General features: G+C 34.6%; 1 protein-coding gene across 12 annotated transcripts in view; it reads left to right on the top strand.

Moving 5' to 3' along the window:
* MEF2C (myocyte enhancer factor 2C) overlaps positions 1-19,949 on the top strand; it is a 184,205-nt gene that overhangs the window by 67,382 nt on the left and 96,874 nt on the right. For 11 of the 12 annotated variants that reach the window (XM_088130273.1, XM_007426750.4, XM_088130275.1 and 8 more), the window contains one exon: positions 4,058-4,251. In XM_088130273.1, the coding sequence (XP_087986399.1) occupies positions 4,198-4,251 (54 nt within the window). In that variant the 5' untranslated portion in view covers positions 4,058-4,197. Of the gene's footprint in view, positions 1-367; positions 521-4,057; positions 4,252-19,949 lie in introns of those variants that run through there. The other variant, XM_007426748.4, reaches the window with a different exon arrangement.

The following is a 19,949-nucleotide window of genomic DNA, read 5'->3' as shown; positions in this document are numbered from 1 at the left end:
AAGCTTACATCACCACAACACACATTGACTTTTCTTTCCTAGCTGCTTCCTTATTTATAAATTAAACATTCAGACTCCTCCATTTTGATTCTCCTTCTCGCCCCTTGGTTGATTTGTTCAAAGGGTCCCCTATCTGGGGTATTGCAGCAGAACAGATTCAAAAATTTCTGTTCGGAGAAGGAAGTGAAGAGTTTTGGTTCCCATTTTGCACTTCTGGAACAGTTTAAGGAAGGAAGCACCTTTACACCTTTTATTGTTCGTGGTTGCTGACATCATCTCCTTCCCTGACCACTCAGTGCGTGTTTCCTGCCATTCTGTCAAGACTCTGCTGTGATACTGAGTGGGAGACGGACAGAATGTGTGAGAGAGCAAGCAGAGAAGAGATTGCAGTCTGTGGATTTGTCCACTGGAACTCAGATCCTTCTTCCCTCAGCTATCTCTGCTTTTGCCACATTTATAAAGCGAACAGAAGCCCACCAAAATGAAGTTCCTCATTTTAGCAAACTTTCTGATTTTTTTTGTAAGTGCTTGGGTTTCCAAAAGGGGGAAAATGCTGAAGGCAGTAATTTTGAAGACTGTAACATCAACATTTTTAATGCATTTGTTTACATATAATTCTATCATTGTTTTGGAAGATTTCTTTAATGTAGACCTATTTTGACAGGGTTTCTGGAGTAATTTAATTCATAGCTAGTTTTGTGTGGTGCACATTCTTCAGGGCAGCCTAGAGCTTGTGCTGTTCTACAATTTATTTATTTATTTTTTTAGAAATGTATGGTAGGTTTTTGAAGGCGGTATTCAATTAACCACTGAAAGTTGACCTTGTAAAAGTTTCAGAAGCAGGTAGTGAATATAGTCTTTTAACATAGATCTTTAAAAATATTGGAGGGTATGTGGCTCATAAATTGAATATGCTTTTAAATTTACTCCACAATATATTAATCAAATTTCTTTACCATATAATTTAGCTGTATAGTTTTGAATCTTTCCTGTATATAAACTGTAATGTATATTCTTAGTTCATGCGTGCATATGAGCATATTTATAGAGGTATTTTTCTGCTATCTTTCTTGGGGGTTTGTAATTCAGTTGAAGAAAACTAAAATCCTACAAAGCTACTTTTGAGCAAACAGTTATTCCTAGTCTCTGTCTTTTATTACTGATAGAACTGCTGTATCCCTAAATCATGTTGTGCATGTTTCTGAGTGCTTGTGTAAGTGCACACATGTATGTGTGAATTAGTGAGTGTTTACGGGTAGAAACAGTGAACATACTGTTACAGCTTCTTGTTCCTCAACATTCCTGTATCTGAGAAGCAGCAACGTAATAAATGGGATCAATGCTTCCTTTTTAAACTGCAAGGGTTATCCACTCCCCCCCACAACTTGTCAACAAATTGTTGCTGCAAAAGGCACAATGGTTCAGATTCATTTTTTAAATTACAATGATGCAAATTCGGTGTTCCCTCAATCTCTGTAGTGGGTTTATGTCTGCTAGGTCCAAGAGGTATTTGTGAAACTATTTTTGGAATATTTTATACAGTTGCTGAATACTTAACGTTCCTGACACTGGGCTGTTTATAATTTTTTTTTCCCTCTGAAAGCTTGGTATGAAATGTGGAACTGATAGCTGTGTGGGAGGGGCTCATCATGCTGCTATTTTACCCCCGCTCTGCGTACATGTTCTTGCAGACAAGAGTGTCAGCATTCAGTGATTTCCCGTTCTCCCTTCCATTCCTCCTCCCCCCCCACCAGGTTTTTCTCATGCAGCTTCAGAATCTGGATGTGTAAAGCAACTCTCATCCTGGCTAACTCTGTCACCACTTCTTTAATCTGTCCACTCTGACCTTCCACCCTCAACAGAGTAAGAGTTTAGGCAGGCATAGGGCTGTAAGCCAATGGTGCCTCTGGCTCCACGTGAGTGAATGAAAGGAAGGGAAATTGTCCCATATGCATTTGCTGTGGATTAGTCTATGAGTGTACTGTGGTGGAGAAAGCCTGTTAAACTTCTTTGGGTTCATCACGTACATGAGAATTACCTGGCTTTTTAAAATCAGAGGTAAGAATCACTATTCGGTATTGACGGGAGGCGGGGGGGGGGGGCGGAAGATAAAGACTAAGGGGGATGCTCCCAAGAAAATGCCCAGTCAACAACATTTGAAAATAAACATGTTACTGTAACCACCAACAACTCTAAGGGACTATGACATGTTCAAATGTATATGGTATGCAGTATAGTTTTAGAGAGCTGGTTTGAAATCTACTCTTCTTGTTTGACTTCTCTTTCTGGATTATTAAGAACAAGTCAAGTTGCATCAGTTAAAACTGCAGAAATTGTAGAAATGAAACTGTTTCACTGACACACGAGCTGATTTGGATAGTTAAGAAAACATCAATTCGGCAGGTTTTATGCTATAAAGTAATAATGCCAGCAGTTTTGTTATGAAAACACTATAAAATATAACGCTGATTTCCAGTATAGCCTTGTACATGTCTAACTATGAGTAAGCCCAGTGAATTACAAGAGATTTATTCTCTGAAAAGTGTGTCTAAGATTGCAGCTTCATAGTGTATAGAATATGGAGTTTGTGTGAAGTAACACATGTTCCATTCAATTTCTCTTAAGAAGCCAAGTATCTCTACTAAGAAAAAGAGGAAAAAAGTGGACATCAAAATGAGGATCAGTTTTTCTGCACGAAAAACAGTACCTCGATAAACCATTGCTTCAATTTATCATTATTACATAATTATTCAGGTTGGCTGTAAGAAAAACCAGCTTCCAGTTAACCAGAAAAAACTTAGTCTGCACTATTACATGTCTATATTATTTTTAATTAATAAATAATTCTGTTATACCAGAATTGTGTGTAAAATATTAAGGCTGCAATCCTATGTGCTCACTCACCTAAAGTCTGACTAACAGGGATAGGATTTTACTGTCATAAATAACAATATAGTAAAAACTGGTTTCTTCCATGTATCTTAAAATCTTTTCATGACATTTACAGCTAACTTTTAGGATTATGATAAGCAACTGGCAGATTACTCCCTTTAGCTTTTATGTAATTTGCATTATATATTTATATATAGTGAATTTCCATTAGTTTTTAATTTATAAATATATCTTTTATCTTTAGCTTTATGTTTTGCAATGGGTTGGATTAATTTTGTCGCTTCTAGCATTTTTGTGGAGGAATATAAGAAGTACTGACATATGTTTGTGGATTTTCTGGCGCAATTATGACTTTTTACAATGTGATTTTTCTTTGTTCATTTGCACTGTGTAGGATTAATACATTAATACATACGTAATATCAATAACTGTTCTACTTATTTTATTTCCTGTAGATGGAGATATATACAAATATATTTAGGGAATATATAAGTATTAAGCTATGATGGAAGGAAGGATATTTTTTTCTTTTGAATTCTTTTTTTTTAAATGCAAGATAAGTTAAAAGATTTAGATATCAGCTGACATTTCCCATATATCAAACAAAACTTTAATAAAATAATGGTCTAGCCTATTTGCATAATAAAAAACATTATCATCCCTTCTGTTTTCGTTCAGAAGTGAATTAGCTTGATTAGTTAGCTTGCACAGGTATAGAAGGCTTCATTAACTCTGATTCAGGTAATTTTTCATATTTCTGACGAAGTATTACAGAACACAAAAATGTGCATCCGTGAGAAGTAGGGGAGCATTCACTTTAATTGTTTTAGTGATGCCTTAAAAGGATTCTCCAACACTTACACTTTGAATATCTTCTTGTATGGATGAATGTTATGCAGAGAAATGAATATGTCTTCTGAATAATTGTCTGTAGAACTGGAGTGCCAAAGGTATTTAAGAAAAACCTTGACAACCCATCTGTCAGTAATTAATAATGATAATGCCTAACCATTCTTGACTTCATTTCTAATGTAGTTGCTTATTTAGCAGTTCTACATATTAAATGCAGTCAGGCCACTTGGTAAAATATCACAAGTAATCAAGTTCTATTGAGATTTTGTTTGAGTAACTCTTTAACTATTCACTTCTTTTGTGTACTTGGCAGGAACGGATGCAGGGGTCTGTGAATTGAATTGTGTAAGTGCTGAAGAAGGAGTCTTGGTTTGAGGAAACAGGAAAGAGGAAGGAAAGAGAAGAAGAAAATACAGAAGTGTAGGAACAAACGACAGAAGAAAAACGGGGACTATGGGGAGAAAAAAGATTCAGATCACGAGGATAATGGATGAACGTAACAGGCAGGTAGGTTTACAGATAAACTCGTCAAATTTAAAAATCCTGTCTCATAAGATCTTATAAGGGCTATAAATATCACATCTGCATTGCATCAATGAGATATAAAATAATGTCATTGGGTAGTAAAATTGAACACGCTTTTGACACATGTTTCGTGTGTAGACTTTTCACCTTCTATTGAAACTATTAATATGCACACATATTTGTAAAAGCAAACTTATTTTCAGAATTCCTTATCTCATAAAGTGATTGGTGCCTAATGCAGTAGAACTTAAAAATAAGTAAAACACACTTCGTTTGTCATCTGTGTAACTGCTTAATATCTTCATATGGATTAAGTTAATGATAATGATAATTCATACAACTCTTACCGTTTTTAATAGAAACCGACTTGACTCATATTTGGTAGTTATAGTATTTATTTTCTAATGTAAAACATAAAATGATGGCATATTGAGGACTTGCAAAAATTATGTTACTCTTGCTTAAAAATTCCTTTCATGAAATCTGTTGTGCATGAGTGTTTTCATAATAAAATGTCTGTTAGAACTCTGAAATGTTAACAATACTTCTTGCATCAATACAGTAATTCTAAACAGAAATTACTTTTTCTGAAAAGTTTGAATTATTGTTATTCTAAAGTTAAGGCTACACTGCAATAACATTGCAGTTGTTTTCTGTGAAAAAGAAATGCATAGAAACAAACAAAGGAACAAAAATTAAAAGCCCACACCTGTATGCAGGCATGCCAAAAGAAAAAGAAAACAAAGTTAAAGCCAGCCAACTAGAGTAACAACGTATATGACTCCATGCCTCTTCAGATATGCTATGCAAATATACTGCATCTTGCTAGTATCATAGTTGGGTTTTGGAAATGGGAACTTGATCCATTTAACTCATTTTCATTGATTGGGCAGATCAGGTTTATAGGTAATTGTTTGTTCCCATTATAGCAACACCCAGGATTTCTAAGTATTGGTATTCCTGTTTTCATAGCTAGATCAGTAAGAAGACATAATCTTATCTGACCCCATGGAGATCCCTCTGGTGTTCTTAAATTCCATTGCAACCAGGGTATCCACGACTAACAAGCAGCTTTTTGCCTGAATCCTTCTTGCTGATCAGTTACATGCCTTTTATAAACATGATGCAATGTAGGAATAATTTATAGTTCTGATTTTCAAGTGAGTCTTGTGTGAAATTTGAAAATACTGCAATTACAAGCACAACTTGACCTCTTCATGGCAGAAACTCAAGTTTCAAATAAAGGCAACAGTGATAATTCAAATCCTTCACTCTAGATTACTTATTGTTCTGGGCAAAACCAGAAAGCAATAATTTTGTCAATAGCTAAGCTCCGTATGTGTTTTAATTGTTTATTGTTTGGAATTTAAATTTAAAAATAAAATAGCAGCAGCATTAAGCATGCAGGCATTGGTAAATTTTGTCATGAGCCTTTTACCACCCTCTTTAAAATTATATCAAAATAAATTTAAAGATGGAGGAAATTTAAATGTCCATTTATTTTTTTAAGGGACTGAAGTTATAGCTTGCTCATACATAGGATACTTTTCTTTTAGTCAGTCTTGTCAATCTTTCATGATGGTATACTTTTAAGAATAGATGTTCCTGAATTTATTGAAAAACTTCTGTATATTCAAAATACAGATAGGATTTAGTCAAGAAATCAGAATCTCATATTTCACAAATATGAATGACCAGAGGCATGATCCAGCCATATCTAAGTCTCGCTGATTTCAGTAGGAGAGATTTAAGCCACTGCATTTCAAATCAGTTAAATTTAAAAGAGCTGAACATTGGCTCAATCATGCAAAATGTTCTGGATGGTTTGGGGGCATTATATTAATTATATTAATTATTTTGTTATCATTTGATTTATCCAAAACATCTCTCTTGTCTTATTCTTTGTTGTTGTTAAAATGCTTGCACAGTACTTATGGCATAATTGATAGAGGCAACTTTCTGTTGTTGAACTGGTTTTTGAAAATGCTTAGAAGACCTAACGTGAATATTCTACTATTTTAAGTTTCCTGAGCTGGCAAACTTTTAATGCCCTGTTAGGTTTGCTATTTCTTATCCATGCAGAAAATACAATTAAATATTGTTTCAAAATTATTACAGTAGTGAATGGATTAAATCAAGAGTTGTGAGAAGTTAAAATATAGGACTAAATTCTAAACTTTTGCTAGAGACTGTATGCATCTGAAGATATCTTCTAGAAGGAACCTACAGAATAGTGTATAAAGTGGAGCTGGAGCCCGGTTGGTTCAGTAGAAATCTTTGTTCCTCCAATGGAGAATTTCTCTGGATCCAGGAAGCCATCTTTTAGCAGAGGCATATCTGGATCCAACCTATCGTTGTTCTAAGATACATATGCAGGGTGCCTATTACTTTCCATATACACTATGTATCTATTTCAAAAATATTAGATGCATAATATTAACAATACTGCCAAACTTAATTCCTGATGAAATTAGTAGGATTTAGGTTAGTCATGGCTAATTTTTCCACACTGATTTCAGTGGAATGCAGTTGTGAGAACTTTCTTTAGATACATAACTTTCTTTAGTTGCATAGCTTTTTATTTAATAGACAAGAGTGTTAAAGATTTGCACATGCTAGTATTGGAGACTTGCAGAGTGAATTAATAGTTAAAAGTAATAAGTGTTGAAGGGATCAGATTATCATTGCATTTTCAGTCACCTTCCAATTTGTATAAGAAAATATACACAGGACATGATTGGTGTAAAATCAGGATTTTAAATTCCCATTTAGTTCTGTGGGAAATATGAGATGGCTTAATTTCCTTTTCTGAAATATACATTTGGCTGAATGCATGTGTAATATTATTGCATTGACTTTGGTAGACAAAATTTGGAATTCTTTCCTTCCCTTTGGTTCCTGCTTGTCAACCTAGAAAAGACTATACTTCTTTCTGTAACAGAAGGATTATGAACTGCAAGGCATTTATATGTTTGGTGGTTTTGTAATGAAAATACCAGTTGGGCATTTTGCTGTTTTTGCTTTAGTCCATCAAAGCTCAAGTGCATTACATTACAAGCCAGTATTTCCTCAACTCATGAAAATGGTTCAGAGTATTTTTTTAAACACTTATAATTTATCGTCCTCCATTCAGTATTGTGTTCTTGTACTTTTTCTTTTCTTAAGATATGCATGTTAGAATTGGTTTGACTAGTTTTTAAATAGAATCTGAGAATCTCAAGATTTCCAGTGTATTTCAAGAATCTTAAAAATCATGTGCTCACTGAAATTTTTTTAGTCATGCTAAAAATGTCTTATAAAGTTTTAAAAGCTGTTAGTTACAGCAGCTAGTGAAAAAGCAGTTATAGAGATGGTGTAGAGAATAATTCAAGTAAGGAGTGTAAAAAAATGAATTAGAAATTCCCAACTTCATGCTGCCTTTGATATAATACAGAGGCTGGAGGACCCATACAAATAAAATGTAGTATATAAAATAAAGTGTTGAGACATTTTCCTGCAAGATGAATCTCCTCTATGTATGTCCATGTTCCATTTTTTTAATTTGTTATCATTTACTGTAGTTATACAAAAATATTTGCCATTTCTCCCTATAAAATGAAATTAAATAATGGCACTCATTCATTATTAGCACAACTAAATAAATTCCAAAATGCAGTCAAGTTTACTTTCAATAGTAAATAAATCTGCTCTCCCACCACTGCCACTAAAGTAGAAATGCAAGAAATTAATACGTTAAATAGTGACAGAATCAATGGGTTTCATAATCCCATTATTAGAGTCAAATGTACTCCAAGAAACCCATGTAAATAACATACCATTTGTTAAAAAAAACCAAAACAAAACATACAGATAGAAGTAAGTTAGAAAAACATGCAGAACATGGCTTCTGGAATTCTTTGCAACCTCTTAATAATAGCTCTCAATCATGTGACTTCAAAAGAAGGATGAAGGAGGGCTTAGACTGGAAGAGTCAACCACATTTGGAAATGCTGCCCATATTCCACTCCATAGGAATGCACTGGGTAATTTTTCTGGACTTTTTTCTTTTTTTCTTTTTCATCTTGATCTTTCTTTTGCCAGCTTCTCCACCTACAATGAATTTGTTTCTATTCTACTCTGTTTTAGAGTATTAATGTGGTGATGGACAGAGAGAGGCCGAACCTGTTTACATAATTTATTTACAATATTCTGTTGGAAAGAAACATACTGACCCTTGATTGTTTCGGCTAACCAAATAGGTTCATGTAAGTCTCACAATGTAATGTACAAAACTTACACAAACAGTTGTGATAGCAAGTAATGAAATAAAAGAATCATTACATGTGTTTGTGTGTGCATACACATGCACACTGTAAAACTGTAGTTGTACAAGCATAACAGAGTAATATGAATTGTGAATTACTAGTTATAAAAAGTCTTTCAGCCTTTTTTGCCATAACTGCCTTATGCCTTCTATGCACAGTAATCATGTTTCAGAACTAAGCAGGACAGACAGAACAGTTATTTAAAACATTTTACTGCTTTGAATTCTGCCACTGAATTCACTACAACTATTGCACCTTTATTTTTCTTTCTGTCTTCCTTCTTTCTTTGGACTGTCCAAAATATGAGGCCTAAGCATTTTGTTCTGCAATCTTGATATCCCAGGCTGTCTGTATATCTGGACCAGAGGTTGGCAATATAGCACCCATGGGTGCTATGGTGACCATGATACCACTAGATGGCATCCATTGTCTGTATATATCTGTGTGTGTGTGTGTGTGTGTGTAAACACACATATTTAAAATGGCCAAATTTTCATGAAAGAGCCAAATTCTACAAGATCCCTTTCTAATTTTTAAAAGATTATTTATTTTATTCTTGCACCTGCATATTGTAAGACATTGAAGAGTGGTGCCTGCTTCCTGAAAAGGTTACTGACTGTTTTGGGGGGGGGGGGGATAAAAACCTGCCAGAGTCTGTTTGTGTGTGTTTGTGTGTGTGCGCGCAGATAGAGATATAGTGAGCTGCATGACAGCATACAAATGTCAGTAGATAAATAAATCCATGCATTTGGAACTATATGTGGGCATCATGTGATCACAGCTTACTCTTAATGTAAATTTACATTTACTTTTGTTCCTCAACGTTGCTACATTATGAAGTGAAGGAAGGAGGGTCACTGTCATATTCTTGCCGAAATGTCGAGTCTTTTTTGAAAACTCAGGAGTGCTGTTTGTGGAAAACTCAAGACCTCTATTTGTGGATAAGAAATGCTGATAGAACTTCTGGTTTCTTTGTTTTAATGTTCCAACCCAAGCCAGAATTTTCTTAAATAATTACCTAGCTAGTGGCATATCAGTAGAAAAAAAAAATGTTAAAATAATGCTATGTTTGCTGGATTTTATATGAAGTATAATAACCTTGCCTGACCTAGATTTTCAGCTGCTTTGAGACACCTTTGTGTATTAGCCTCATAAACATAAGATGTTTAGAATTTCAGAACTATCAGATTTTTGTGCCATGCTTCATTGATTTCGTTTTAGAGCACTATATATTGAAGTGGTGGTGGTGATGATGATGATGATGATGATGACAACCATGTATTATTGTTTTGGGGCATCTTAATAATTTATTATTTTACTGAAATTGCTTCCTTATAACAAAGTTTGGAACTGGAGAAACAGATATATTCAAAATTCAGGTTTCTGAACAATTTTTGTAAACGTCTGAGATCACTGACACCATTACCAATGATATTAAGGAAATTATGTATCTATTTATCAGGTTTATATATTTGATTAAATATATAATTTGCCTGTTATGAAAGGTAAAATAAAGGAGTTTTGCCCTCTACATTTATTTGAGCAGTGGAAAGAATAGGTTGTAGGGCTAAACCTTTGGAGATTAAAAAGTAATGTTGAAACAGCATATTGTGAGATGATTTTAATCTTCATCACTTTATGGGTTGGTTAGTAGTCATTCCAATCATGTAAGAATAAGATGAAAACCACACAGATTTTTCAGTGTTTCTGTAAATTAAAAGGAAGAGGATTTATATATGTAGCAATTCACACTTGTGGTTTAGGACTGCTTGGAACCTGGAAGTGTGGAGGATTAACAGTTTTATTAATTGATTCCAGGGCCTCTGTAACCTGACAGTAGAGTGGCAGAGAATTAAAACAAAAACGGTTCGGACATTGGTGGAACAGATCTAAAGAAAAATATTATATATTTCTTATATATTCTATATATATTTAATACAGGTTGCTGTATTAAAAAAAATCTCATAAATATTTCCACCAAGCATGCCTCATAAGACAATGAAACCACAAACCACACTCTAAAACTCAGGCATGTGATTGGAAAGGGAAGAATACTAAAAGAGATTAGCAACTACAGGGAGAAGTGGTAGGTAAAGAGAGGCATAAATTACCTTTTTGCCCTCTGATCCTTCTTGGAAGCTAAGCATATGCAAATATCATATTTGTAACATATTCGAAAATACAAGGTTGGACCCATACATTGACCCAAACGATTACAAGTTGCAGGCCTCATGTCCTGGAGAGCATCTGGCCTTGATGACACAGTACAAATAACTCTGGGATGGATATAGACAAGTTAGTTTCGTTTTAGCTCCAGTGAAGCAATGGAACCTGAATGAATCATGACAGACTCCCTCCATGAATTGTAGTGAGGCTTGGATGTCCTATGACTCTGACAACAATTGCCGTGGTGTCATATAGGGGGATGTGTGCTTCTAGAGGTATCTTGGAAGCAAGGGCAGAACATTCTCTCATTGTTATTCTCATGTTGAGCATTCTGCAAGTGTAGTACAGCCAGGAACAGTGTATATCCGGGAAGGCCTTTAATCGGCAGGTTCCCTATATACTCCCCTAAATCATAAAACAATATCAGGCCTGTGGCTGGCTTAATTAATCATCTGCCATTGGCCACAATTAGAGAGATTAAAAACAAAAAGGCTCCAAATGTTGTGGTCCCTTTGCTTGGATTCTCTCCCCTTCTCAACTGTAGAGAATTGCATTCATAAGTTTGATTAATTTGCTGCATAGTCTTTTTAGCTCTAATGTCAGTATCTAGCAAATCCAACATCTGTCAGGCTCATCCAGGAAATGAAGGAGGAACCATGCTTGCTGCTCTTCTCGGCTGTTCTTGCTCTAAAAAGAAATCCCTCCCATTGTGCACAAAGAGTAACATTAAAACTAGGAAAGGACCTGATTTTTTCCCATTGGTTTGTGAATATGGATTAACTGGATCTTCCTGTCCTGATCCAGCCATGCTGTAGTCTCTGATCCTGCCTCTTTTTTTTCTTTTTCTTTTTTTGGAAACTCAGAGATCTTAAGTCAATAGGTTTATATATTTTTATTGTAGTGTCCTCTGACCTAAAGACCATAATAATTTTTTTTTAAGTCAGTAGCAAAGGGAAACAAATAGCTTAAGGGCCAGGATGAATATGATATTGAATTGCTAATCTAAAATCTTAGTCTCCCTCCATTTGGAAGAGGGTACTCCAGTTCATCCTATGATATCTGGAATTTTTCCCAGGGTTAACAAATTACAGCTAAAATCTGGCTCCAATATTATGTGCATTATTTCAAAATAGAAACACCAACTTTTCTGTTCACTCTATTTCTGCTTCAGTCTAGTCAAACACAAGGCTATGAAATTAAAAAGAAATTAAAAAAAACTTATAATGACAAAAAATAAAAAGTTCCTCTGGCTTTTATTTTATTTCATTTTATTTAGAAAATGTATAACTCTTCCCTTTTCCCAATGGCTCTGGGTGGCTTACAAAAATGAAATGAAAACCTCTGTTTGTGACTGCTATACTGATATCAAACTGGGAGATTGTTTCAGAGATAAAGTCGATCAGCAAACCATGGTACCAGGTGTACCTATGTATCTTTATAATATTATTATAAGACTGAATAATATAATCTACACTGTCAATGGTTCATACACTAGCTGCTGTGTTTAGTTGATTAATTTTCTTCATGCAATCAATGAAATCTTTTTAACAGGACTGAAGAGATGGTTCTGAATTAATCAGGCAGCACATTCTCCCCCTTCATTATTTTAAATACAAGAATCTAGAAACCTGGGCAATGCCACCTTTAAAAGAGTCATTCCTTGTTACGCATGAAATAATGTGCCTTCGAAGATGAGGACTCATTCAACATATATGAGCAATCTAAAAGTGAAGAACTATTTTTTCAGAGCAGTGGTTTATTCGTATCATGATTTGATACAAACTCAATCTCATTGATAGGTTTGATATATATGCTTTTGGTTTTAATAATAAACTTGTACACTTACATCATTAGAAATTAAAATCATTAAATCTCATAAGTGTAGTATCTTGCAAGTTAAATAGAAGGCTGTAAAACAAGATGGAACATGTGGCTCTCCAGATGTGGCTGAACTACAACTCCTAGGGACCCACCCAGCATGGCAAATAGTGAGAGATTTTGAAAGTAATAGTTAAGCAACATGAAATTATCAAGCAGCTTGCACCAGCACATTTGGTCATTCACACACAAATGCACACACATGCAGAATGCCAGAATGCTAAAGGATTCTAGTTTAGCCATTCATACAGATACATCAAACTCATTTTCTTCATTGTCAGTGTACTGCCACAAATTATGCTGGCTGTATTCTTATATATGAAAATTCATGCTAGCAAAATATATTACAAAGTTTCCATATTTTATAAGAATCACACTTTTCTCTTCTCTTGAAAAAATATGTTATTTATAGTTGTCTTGACTATACTTAAATGTAAGGTGAGAATTTTAACTTTTTTTTTTTTTGCTTCAAAGAATTTTTAGAAAAAAAAAATCTCAGTAGTAGTCTGCTGCACAGTTGGCACTGAGGTTTTTAAAAATATGATCTTATAGCCATTGATTCTAGTATTTCTGTGTTCCTCCCCGTATTTGAACAACAATGGTAGTTCAAGATAAGTATATGGAAAATTTAAGACATTCTTGGAAAAAAAACAAGACATTTCATTGTTTGAAATTTGCATTTGAACATCTTTATTTATGCCCAGTTAAGCCACATTCCAAGTGTTCTCCTTGAGGTAGGGGAATTTTGTGTGTTGAAAAAGGAGATGCTAACTGATACAAGGACCCTTGGGGCTTAGTGTCAGGAGTCCTTGACTGATAAACTGTCCTGAAGCATAATTTTAGAATGAACTATTTATATAGATTACATAGCTCTTAATTCTGAGTACGAACGAGTAAATAAAAGCAAACAGCAAACCATGTCAATGAGTTGTCAAAAACTAGAGCAAGCAGGCAAAAGAAACAATTATGTCTATCTTCTAAGGATTCGTTTGGAAGGCCCTCGGGGAATAAGAGCTGGAGGTGGGAAGCAAAACTAAAGTCATTGTGTAGAGGAAGAAGTTGTACTCTTCCTGTTTTGACAGGAAATGGAGACAAATGTGCTTCCTGACCATTTGCTCGGTAGGGAATGAAATATTCTCTGACCTTTACCTCATGAACATTTTAGCTTTGTTTTAACTAGTAAACATGTTTTCAACCCAAACATGTATTTATATTTGCCAAAGTGTCTTAGTATTATGAGGCTAAATTGTAGCCTTGTCGTTTATTACAATGCATCAGACAAATTCATCTGCAATATCATGTAACATTAGGCAGGTTATATTTTGTTGCAAAAAGAAAGTTTTTTGGTATGATTCTCAAAAATATCCACCATGTTTACTCTTAAGTATAATAGGCTGCAGTGCAAAGGGTGAAACAAAATGACAGATAATCAAGGATATTCCTATCACGCAGTATAGTTCAGAACTGCTGTTCTGGGTTAAGTTCATCTATCCAACTTGCAAAGAAATAAAATTCTTTTAGATGCCTTCAAGAAAAGGGATGCTAAATATTGATGAATCATATAATCATTTACAATGCCAATTTACATATCATTGACTTGTCCTTTTTTCTGCTCTTCTTAAAAGCAAATGTGCTAACAAAATCTACAGTCCTGTATTTGAAGCATAAGACCTGTAATGTTAAAAGTATTACAATAAAATTGCAGTTTGATTAGCCCTCTTTTTCATTACTAGTCTTCTGTTGTTATAACAAAGTGTGTGGGGGGGGGGGGGTGGGAGTGAAAGTAACGAATGTGAGTTTTTTGTAACTGAATTATGGTAGTCCAGAAAACTGTGCTCTGTTATAGTCTGCTTCCTAATCCTCAGCAGAGTTCATTGGCATATTTAAATTTAAGTACGTTCAATTCCACTGAAGTTAGAGATATTCAATCATCTTAAAATTCCACCTTTTTTTTTTTTTTTTTGGATTGATTGGGGATGGGTGGGGGTATTTCACATTAGAGCCACAACTTGAGAGCATCTTTATTGCAGTTCCATTTTAGCCAGTTGTGGATCAGCATGCTTTGTCAAGGACAATGGTTCTCTTTGCAGTTTCTCTCAGTCTTGTCCCTGTAAATTATACTGAAAGATTATAAGGAACATAGCAGGAGGCTGATGAAGTGTCCTTGGCTGCTCTTTTTAAAGGTCCTTTCATTCAGTGGGTCCTATCTGGTTGTGACACAAAAGAGGATTTGTCAAGGGAGAACCCTCCAATGATGCTTCAGCCTATCACTGCTACTGAATGTAATCATAAAGTTGGATGCAAGAGACCCTTTGTTCAAACATGATTTGAAACACACAAATAGTAGAGAGAAGAGAGAAAGAAAGATAGATTCAGGCTTAGAGACTTTTACTACAAGAAATCTGTGGATAGCTTTGTCTGGAAACTAACTGTACCTAAGAACTTTGGATACTTTTCTAGAAAAAGACGTGCAGAAACCCTAACCTTTCTGGGCTGGAAAACTGGAAGAATATAAAAACTGCAAACAGTTGTGGGAGGATATTTTAGTTTAGACATAATAGGTTGGACCCAGATAGTCATGACTAAAAAATCTGATTAACTTTGGTTTCTACATGCAATGGAACAATGGAGCATATCACAATATGGGGCTCTGTAGATGTGTTAGCATTAAATAACTATGCATAGCCATTTTGGTTAGGATTTCTAAAAGATCCCAGGATAAAGAAAATTAAATAATAGGTCTAGTTAGTATGGTGAAATATAAGGGTCACAGCACGTTTTTTTCTTCCTTCGTATCTGTGGTGGACACCAACACTGTTATTATAGGATGGTCATAATTATTTTGCCAGCTTACTAAATTTTTAAAGGAGAGACAAAAATATCCTGAGAAGGGGGAAGAGGAGGGACAACAGCAGTAAAAGCAACATAGTTCTGTATCATAATTTATCACCACAAGAGTGGATGACGTAGTAAGTGGATTTGTGGCTTTTACCTTCCACCCGTAATTTTTGCTCCTACACTGAGCCATTTACAGCTAGGAGTGGCACAGAATTTCAGCTATAATTTTAGTTAAACATAAACAATGGCTAAATGCTATTCCTTTTTTGGTACCACAAATTGATGGGATGGCTTCTAGGTGGAAGAAGTCAATTTTGTCATGTTCTACAAAGTTCTGTTATATGTCAGAGAATCAGACTAGAAAACAATGAAATGTCCTTTGCTACAAATAAACATTTTAGTTTGTCCTTTTTTAATTCTTACACAAGTAAGATCATTTTGTGTATCTGAATCTGTATTTATATTTTAGAAAGACTTGCTCCTGCTTCCTTTTTTTGAGACAGCCTGCATTTTATTTTCACTCAAAAGTCATTCATTTGACATTTGAGCACGTTTGCCTATACTGATTTTCACCAATGTGGCCTCAGGCTGACCTGGGAATATGGAAACTACACACATCTTATGTAGAGATCAAATTGGCTTTCACCTGTCATCTTAATAGTTCCAAAGGTAAAGTTGTGGTGCCTCTTCATAGATGATGGACATGCAGATTAGTGGATAGTAGACTGTAGTGGATATATTTGAACAAACAGGTGGTGGCATCTGATTCTTGTCCTTATTCCACCATTCATTAATTTACTCTTCTAGTGTGAAAGAGAAGGTAGATGAACAATAAGTGAGAAGATACACGTGGCGTTCCAGGAGTTGTAATAGTGGAAGTCCTGTTAGGGTGTGGGCTTCAGTACATGTCAATCTAGCTAATCTTCATGAAAGCATGAATAACCCCAATGAGGTCCCATCTCGTCACGCCTGTTAAGACAATAAAAATATAATTTAAAACTATTTTATACAGAAAAAAATAGTTGCAGATAGAAGTCTGCAAAAGCAAAATATGGATTGTCTCTCAAAATGGATGGAGAAATATCAAAACACAGTAAAGCAATATTATTTGGGTAGTTGTTAGCCTGGATTTCAGCTACAGTGAATAAGATTGTAAGGATTAGAGATAGACCTCTATAAGGAATTCAGAATTAACTACAAAATATAGCCAATGCTTATTTATCTCATGATTTTATATAATGTCGATTTTGATAGGACTCTGTTAACAAAAAGAAAAGAAATACGATGAAATCCTGAGCAGTTAGTGTAAAAAAACTACTTAATAGATAGCTGTATTAAACAGCCAGATTTTAGGCAATTTCCCAAAATCAAGGAGGTTCAAACATTACATACCTTTCAGGCAAGGCATTGTAGGCAATGGGAGCAGGCACAGAGAAGGGGTGTTGTGTGTTGTCCCCACCATTCTATATAATAAAACAACATCAAGGCAGGAAATTTGGAACTGAGGTATTGATAAATTATAATACGTAATTATAATAGGTGAAAGCTGTTTTTCTTTAAAAAAAATAATTCAGGTTCTTTTATACATATAGTTAGTTTTTTAGCTAGGCCATTTGTTTTCATTCACATTGAAAAACTACTAGAAAATGCAAGGCGAGTTCTTAGCTGTTTCAACCTTGGGAAATATCATGATAAATGCCATGATTGACTGTCACAAGAACTTGTTTTTACTGTTTCCATCCAGTATTGGTAGGCTATGACGTTTTAGTTTTTTATTTCTCAGTGACTGGAAACTTTGCATGCAATATACAAATACACACACACACACACACACACACACATTCTGATTTGGTGGATGGCAATGAAAGGAATCTGAAAAGAGAATAACAGCATGTCCACAGTGATAATTGTGTAAATATGTGTAAATATGCTCAGCAATAGTAACAGTGGAACAAGAAGTATGCTGGAATAAGCAACCCAGTTGCAAATTTTGGAATCACTGAACAGTAATGGACTATGACCTATTTGCTGTTTGGACATGTATGTTTTGGATAAGTATCTATAGTCTGTTCACCAAAAAGAACAGCTGTTCATTGCAAAGGCAAAAGTACAAGAACCCATTTTCATGCCACGTACACAGAGACACAGACACACTATACTGTAACAGGGTTAAGCAATTTGGTGCCATTGATGTTTTTTGACTGCAACTTTCATCCACCCTGGTCAGCACAGCTAATGCCAAAAGACCATAGCAGTTGTTTACTATTCATGGAGCAAACTCTGATGCTGAGGATTCAGTCCTGGGACATCTGTTATCAAGGGCAATGAGAAAGGTTACCATTGCAATATTTCCTCTAAGCACCAACATGCCTACGTAGAATTAGATAATAGTCATTTATGTTAGGACTTGTTTGTGGAACTGGCTACTACAGACAAATGTAGTAGAAAAAGGTATCACTAAAGCTAGCAAGATATTTCAGGATTTTCATGCCTGCAGATAGTTTCAATTATTTAAAACTTTGTTAATGAGGACAAAATCACATATCTTCAGAATCAAGGTGACTTGAACTGAGACAAGAGACTAATTTTAATTAATTAGTTGAATGATTAATATAGCAGACTAGAGAGACCAATGTATTATTTAAAAGTATATGATATTGTTTTTTTGTTTTTATAAATCACATACATTAAAAACCTAATATACTTTGTTTTAGCATATGAATAATGAAAAAGAAAAAAATTAAATACCTTTCATGATGCTCTTAATAATTTCTTAAGTCTTGAACTTTCACTATCATGAAAAGAATAGATTCATTCCTATGACAGCTTATTGTAAAAGTATAAGAGATTAATGATTTATGATGATACTGTGCTAAGTGCAGAGAAGTCTGAAATTTTTAACTGTGAGTGGCATATTTTAAATGAATAGTAAAAATTATTTCACTTTAGAAACAGTGATGCATAAAACCAGTTTTATATCTTGGTGAACAATGGTAATATCATCATATAATGCACTTGGGGAAAATGCTAATGAATCATATTCTGAGCAATTAGGATTACATTTTAATCTTTTTTTAAAAAATGAAATAAATGCTTTAGTTATTCTGTCATTGTTTTAAGTTACAGCTTAATGAAAAGAAATCATTTGCAAAAGTCTGCAACAAATCTCATGAAAATTAGTATGTGCTGTGTAGCACATTCATGTGGTCGGCTTCGGTGTTCAGAAACACCTAGCTGTAAACACAGTGGTCTTACAGATATTTCTGTTCCAAAGTGTACTTTTGATGGTGAGAAGCTGTAACTTGCTAAATTCTGAGGTTTTTCTTCAACAAAAACTATTCTATATACAGACGGACTTCTTCCAGTACTGTGGTCTGCAAGTCTCATTGAAAATAGTTTCAAATGCAATATACCTTATGCAGTTTATATATCCAGCCCAATCCATATTTTAGGCTTTAAACCCTTTCCCTTTTTTAAAAAAGAACAAATCACAGACAAACTCATATCACTTGGAAAAAAATATTTTAATGTCTTACAAAGCAAAGGCAAGCTTGAAATAACAGTTCAAAATGCCTAAAAACACTCACACTGGTATCACATGGTTATATTTGATCAATTCCAGTGACCAAGTTCAGTTTGGTTTCAGGAGCTCAAGTGTTTTGGGGGTGTCAAATCAAGATCAGCAAATAAGGAGTAATGATAACCCAATTCAGTCATACTTTTCTTCTCAATTTATGAGCAGATTCAGTGCTTGTCTATTCAATGCTCTTTGTTGGCACAAGGATTTTGAAATATTGGTGTTCACTTATATAGTAACCTGTATCAGTGCTCTTCATGGAATAGGATGTTATCATTGCAGATTTCAGCACATTATTCACATTCTGTCCATCTCAGATTTTAAAAGGATAGAATGTTAGTGCACCAATTATTCTTAAACTTGGCATAGTTCATTAGCTTCTAGATTTGCTTTTTAAATATATCTATTTCAGTAGGGAAAATATGTACAGTTATTTATGTTTACCTATGCTAGATTGTGGGAGACAGCTCATTTTCTTTCTTGGACTCTATCCGTTGTTGGACTGAACTTCATGTAGAGTCACCCAAATCTAGCTGCTTCCAGGCATCCAGATATGACCCTTAAGCTGGCTCAGGGGATCTCTGCATTAAGCATTGGATTATTGTTTAGAACCTATTTTCAAGGAATCCTATTGAAATAAATAGTTCAGATCTCACAGAGTTATGCCGATTTATTCCACTGGCATTACTCAGATACATACCCAGATCACTGTATATCTGTTGGCTTGTAGATCATTACTAATATGATGCAGTTCAGCAAGTTTGTTAAAGTGAAGATTGCGACTGTAAATTATGTTAAATGCTAGCATTCTGGTTTAATGAATAGTAAATAAAGCTGCCCTGGAAAGTGTGTGTGTGTATGTGTATGCATGCACGCTGATGAATACATTGTAGTAGTAGTATATGAATTCATTTGTA

Source organism: Python bivittatus, unplaced genomic scaffold, assembly GCF_059951505.1.
Source record: "Python bivittatus isolate LINGU-HERP-01145 unplaced genomic scaffold, Pbiv_v1 ctg000850_np1212, whole genome shotgun sequence".
Classification (NCBI taxonomy): domain Eukaryota; kingdom Metazoa; phylum Chordata; class Lepidosauria; order Squamata; family Pythonidae; genus Python; species Python bivittatus.
Note: the sequence above shows the minus strand (reverse complement) of the source record. Positions and strands in the feature narration are given on the sequence as shown.